The 6,000-nt window shown below is 43.2% G+C and overlaps 1 protein-coding gene across 1 annotated transcript; it reads left to right on the forward strand.

Moving 5' to 3' along the window:
* Nucleotides 1-5,277: 5,277 nt before the first annotated feature.
* Nucleotides 5,278-5,586, forward strand: LOC128740343 (uncharacterized). Its single transcript, XM_053835882.1, has one exon. The coding sequence runs from the start codon at nt 5,278-5,280 to the stop codon at nt 5,584-5,586; it is 309 nt and encodes a 102-aa protein (XP_053691857.1).
* The last annotated feature ends 414 nt before the right edge of the window (nt 5,587-6,000 follow it).

The raw sequence follows: 6,000 nt of genomic DNA on the forward strand, positions 1-6,000 counted from the left end.
ACATATTTCTTTCCATAACAACTTCCAAATACCCTATATCCCGAAATGCATTTTTCGCTTTTGTATTTATCATTTTCAATGATTTTTAGGACTACTCGGAAGAGTTAATATTTCGGAAAAGTTAATCGACCCATTCCCCAATCGATTAACTTTTCCGAGAGTTCATTGTACCCTCCCGTGCCTTATAACTTCAGATATTTTCTAAATTGCGAAATTAGTTTCTGTATGAAAACTTACAGTAGGAGTAGGTACAGTGGGATTGTGATTTTGACATGGTTCAATTTTGGCCCGGACCGATTTTGGCAACAAAAATATTCGTTTTATGGCAACACAAAACATTTCGCTTCCGAAAACATGCTTAAACAAGAGCTTTCGCATATTTGCATATTTCACTACTTATTTCAACAAAACACTTACCTAATTTAAGTATTGTTGGATGAAGACTACTGGTACCTGATACCTGTATGAAGACAGGACCAGAGATGCTATATAGCTTGGGTTTACTAAAAAGTTTACCGTTTTGAATAAAATAAACCCTAAATTCTACGCAAGTAAAGTTATAACACCCAATGATAATGAAAAGTATGTTTCTATTTATTTTTCCGATAGTTTATGCGTTACCGTACTACAAAGTACTGTAAAATATTGCGTAAAGATTTTGTAACATGTCTATCATAGAAACTCAAAACTAATTCAAAAAAATTGCTGTAAAACCATGGTGGGCAGTTTTACCCTGGCGGGCGCTCTTACCCCGTGTACCCTACTGGTAAGAACCACATTTTTATTCTCCATGAAGCTTGTTTGAAACATGCAAGGATTTTCGATAAGGCGATGGATTTTTTTTCCTGCTGCTGAAATGTGAAACGAGAAAATTAGATAAATGGTAGCGTAGATACGTTAAAGATCAAGGAGGAACCGGGTGCTATCGAGATCACATAGACAAATAGTGTTTAATCGATGATGGAGACGAGCTTGCGTTGATGAGTTTTTATACCTTGGATCAACAGTGCGTCGAATAACAACTGCAGTAGAGAATATCGCGGACTACGGGCTTCAAGCTCGCGTACAATGCAAGACGGAGACTTTCAAGCTCTTGTTGTGAATCAAGCGCTTGATTACCGAATATTAGCTGTATAATGGTTGAATAAACTGAAATTCAAATAAAATGTTTGTTGGGTTAGCAAGTCATCGTATTCGTTTCACTCGACAATATTGACAGCAAATTTATCTGTCAGACGAGCGCTTTTCCTGAAATAGCGCCCTTTGGTCGACTGTCAAACATTGTTCATTAAGGTAGGGACCCCTCCGTAAATTCTTAATTGCGCAATAAACGATAAAGCTGATTTTTGGCATATTGTTGGGGCTTATCAAAGGCTTATCGTCTACCAAAAACCAGCTGTATCTATTTGAATAAGCCTGAGAAATTACAATGAGCAAATAATACCATCCAAGGGCCAATTCGGTGGATTACTGTGTTTCAAAAACTACAAGATATTCAGCCCTAAGGGTTGTACGAATGGGTGACGTAGGACTATATCAGATCATTAGATCAAAGACTAATGAAAACTGCATTTCTGGAATATGTATGCTCATAAGAAACACAGCAAAAAAGGGAATGCCGAATTTAGTAGCGTGCTGGAAATATCCTCCGGTACCCTACCTGTAGTTTTTGCGTTGTCTCCGCTGAGACACATCGCGTTTCGTAGGCGTATAGCAATACAGATTTAATTCAAGTTTCGGTATATGGAGTGATCTAGTTTGAGCGCCAAATGTTTTTCAGACCTGCAAAGCAACCCCTGGTCTTAATGATCCGAGTGGCTGTAACACTCTTGGTACCACCATCGGGCGTTGTCTGGCTACAAAGATATTAATAGCACAGACAAACAGACGGGACACTCGCGTTAATTCCATCGTCCAATCAAAAACTACTCCTTTTTCATAAAAGCATGTTTCGCAACATGGCCACACCGCGGCCCGCGAGTGTTGCTTCGAGTTTTCAGTATAAAACCATACAAATGTAAAAACCCTACATCATGAAACCCTGCAAACGCAAGCTGCTCCGCAACATGCATAACAGAGGGTGCTAGTGTGCAAGCAAAATGTGTAGGACGATGGTTTTTAAAGGATTTTCTTCTATGTGTGATGTCAGTTCGTCAGTGTTAATAGGTTTCCGTACTGACGGTCGGTGAGATAGATTCCTCTAAAGCTAAGCCTAAGTGCGTTCCAGTCTCCAGACGTTTTCGTGGTTGAGTTGGTTATAGACTTTTTCAATCTCAGTGCACCCCAGTAGAAGAGAGTCCGGGAATTCGTTGAACTGCTCCAAATATAATGCGAAGCGTTGTGATATGGTTTACACATGATCGGCCAGCACGGAATCCAGCTTGCTGCCGCCGGAGGGTCGCGTTAATCTTCTCTTATATCCGTTTAAGAATCATACCTTACAGAGTACTTTGAAAGTAATGCAGAGCAACGCGATACCACTCCGATATGCCGTGCATCCAGTCCACCCGAAAAATTGCAGTTACCCACATGTTGCCGAATTAGCTGGGCTGACAAAGATGGGTCAGCTTTGAACATCTCGGCTGCAGTGCAATGCATCCTGACGCTCTGTTGGATTTCATACTTTTGATGGCTGCTTCAATTTAATTCAGTGATGATGCCTCAGAGTTGACGCGATAAATGCGACGAACTATTGGCGTCATACGCTGCTGGTTTTGTTGGTCTGTGACATTTGACACTCGAAATAGTTGATCAAAATGTTCAGTCCATCACTTAGGCTCTTCGCGTTGAAGTCGCCCAAGTGGATTGAGTGTCTACCCTTGTGCTTTTTCAGCATGCTCAACTAGTTTAGATGGCTGTAAAAACTCTCATTCTCCTACATGTCAGCAGAATCAATCTGTTGGCGCATAGCACTGGATCTCAGTACGGTTTCTAACAAAAGCAAGGCAAAACCACGGGTATAAATAAACGTCCTGTTGAGAACTTGACCCTTCTTTATCGAAGCCGGCTATTAGAGTACAGCACAGGGCTAGTGCAACGATCCTACTTACTCTATCTAGCAGCACCGCCTAGCCGAGATTCGAACATACGTCAACTGGCTTGTTAGACCAGCAGCGTACCTCGAAAACAACTAAGCGGCTACGGTTTCTAACCCGTATTCTAAATTAGGCAATTACAAATATTTTTTAAAGTTTTTGTCCTTCCGATGCTAGATAACTGAAAGAGGCGAGGGGTCGGGGGCGAAAAAAAAAACAAAGTGATTTTTTTAATCACGCAAAAAAGAAATTGAGATTTTTAGGAATTTCTGCTAGAAGTTTAATCATGAAACCCGAACTTATTCTTGCTGTTGATATATATGTTGTTATTTTCTTTGCAAAAACCTTCCAAAATAAAGTCAAAATCGAAAAAAAATTGACGGTTTTTGGAAGCTACATTATTTGTACTTCCATTTTTGTTTCGTGCTAAAAGCGTTAACACTCGTACACTCTTTTTTCAAGTTCTTTAGACTGTAAAACCCAGATAATTGATTTTATACAAAAAAATTTTACTCAAGTTTAACAAATTTTTTTTGCCTCCCGATTTTTAAAGCGAATTTTGAAGGACGGGAGGACAAAAATTTTAAAAATAATTTGCAATGGCCTTATTCTTTCGTTTATCGGTTTCCTCTTAATTAGGACTGCATGTAACCTTAGGCTCAGTAGGAATCAAACTACTCTCCTTCGAGTAGCATTTCCACTTCGTATGCCTAGTATGGTAGAGCAAGACTTGCCTGACGTCTTGTGTTCGCCAGTATCCGGCTAATGATCCTCGCTCAGCCTTATGATTTCAGCCTTCAGGGGGCTAGCTTCCCCTGTAAATTGTGCCAGTTTGCCTTTGTGGGCAAAGATCAGTAAATTCCATACTCGGCGAACCAATAACTGTTGGTTCAATAACCATCCCGTTTTTTATTTTCCATTATTTCTTCTTCATGTTTTGTCCCGCCTTGGAGATACTATAAAACGTCTATGCTTCGTTATTTTCTTCTACCGATTTCTTCGTCTTTTGGAAAGACTGTCGTTATAAATATAATGATTCGAAAGTCTAACTTTAGGTTAACATACACACACACAGACCAGACAGACAGACACACACACACGCACATACACACACACACACACACACACGCGCGCGCGCGCACACACGCACACCGCGCGCGTATTTAGGACGTTGTGTCCGAAAGAGCTGAAGGCTATCGTGGAGCGACTTTTTCCGACGCACGCCCCTACGATGTGGCCAACAACACCGTACGGTCCAGAAGAGAGAGCTAGCGCTGACGGTATGCAAGTCTACATCGATGAAATAGTGGCAGTGGCAAGACTGCCAAAATGAAGAAGACCCCTGGTCCTGATGGGATTCCTAACGTGGCTCTGAAGGTAGCAATACAAGCATTCCCGGATTTGTTCAGGACCGTTCTGCAGAAATGCTTAGAAGAAGGTAGCTTCCCGGACAGATGGAACATCCAGAAGCTAGTGCTGTTGCCGAAGTCAAGCAAGCCTGCGGGAGATCCAGCGTCATATAGGCCGATATGTCTGCTGGATACATGCGGAAAACTCCTGGAGAGGATAATGCTGAATAGGCTTACGATGCATGCATAAGGTGAACACGGTCTGTCAAACATGCAGTTTGAGATCCGGAAAGGGAAGTCCACGGTAGATGCAATTCGGACAGTGAACGAGCGAGCTGAAAAGTCGTCCAAACAGAGGTGAAGAGGAGATCGTTTTTGCACCGTTGCAACGATCTACGTAAAAAAACGCCATTAACAGTGCCAGCTGGGAGTCTATCGCCGAGTCGCTGCATAGAATGCATGTCCCGGAATATCTATGCAGAATACTGAGGTGTTCCTTCAGGTATCGGACGCTTGTTTACGAGACCGCTGAGAGGCGCAAGACGATGAACATTACGTCTGGAATCCCACAGCATTCCATCCTTGGCCCAACGCTCTGGAACAGGATGTACAACGGTGTACTGTCTCTGAAACTGCCTAGAGGCGCGGTGATCGTCCGCTTTCCCAATGACATCGTGCTATCGGTGACAGGCGAGTCACTGGAGGAGGTAGAAATGCTAGTGACAGAGGCGATTAGAACTATCGAGAACTGGATGCATGGTGCAAAGCTATAAATCACACACTATAAAACGGAAGTCCTGCTGTTTAGCAACTGTTAAGCCGTACAACATGCAGTCGTCACTGTTGGAGAGCACATTATTACTTCAACGCGCACAATCAAGCATCTGGGAGTCATGATAGACGACCGGTTGAACTTCAACTGCCACGTCGACTACGCTTGCGAGAAGAATTATGCAGAATTATGCCGAATTGTTACGGGCCGAGTAGTAGCAAGCGGAGACTGCTGGCTGGTGTGTATCGTAACGTCGTGTAGTGTAACGTCGGAGGCAGTATGTGTTATCGCTGGAATGATCCTCAGTAGCATAATGCTCGTGGAAGATAACGACTGCTACGAACGAAGAAACACCAAAGGAGCCCGGAAGCTGACGAGAGAAGAGACGCTGAGCAAATGGCAAATGGTAGATGGACGTACCGACTCATAGTGGTTCTGTCAACCTGGTTGAACAGCAAACATGGAGAAGTCGGGTTCCACTTGACTCAGTTTCTCGGGTCACGGTTGCTTCAGGCAATACCTGCACCGGTTCGGGCACGCAGCAACACCAGTCTGCCCGTAATGCAGAGAGACGGTAGAAACACCACAGCATGTGGATTTTGAATGTCCTCGATTTACCGCGAAACGGTGGAGAATATAGTGGACGAAATGTGTCGGGAGGAAAGCGTGTGGAATGCCGTCACCGGCGTTGTAGCACAGATTATGTTGCAATTGCTGCGACAGTGGAGAAATGACCAGCGAACTACCAATCCCGATTAGCATTGTCTCGACAGACGCATCGGTGGAGTGACGAGCGCAACGGAGCAAGGCAAGACGAGTACCATGTAACATGAGATCAAATCAA

This window comes from Sabethes cyaneus, chromosome 3, assembly GCF_943734655.1.
Source record: "Sabethes cyaneus chromosome 3, idSabCyanKW18_F2, whole genome shotgun sequence".
Classification (NCBI taxonomy): domain Eukaryota; kingdom Metazoa; phylum Arthropoda; class Insecta; order Diptera; family Culicidae; genus Sabethes; species Sabethes cyaneus.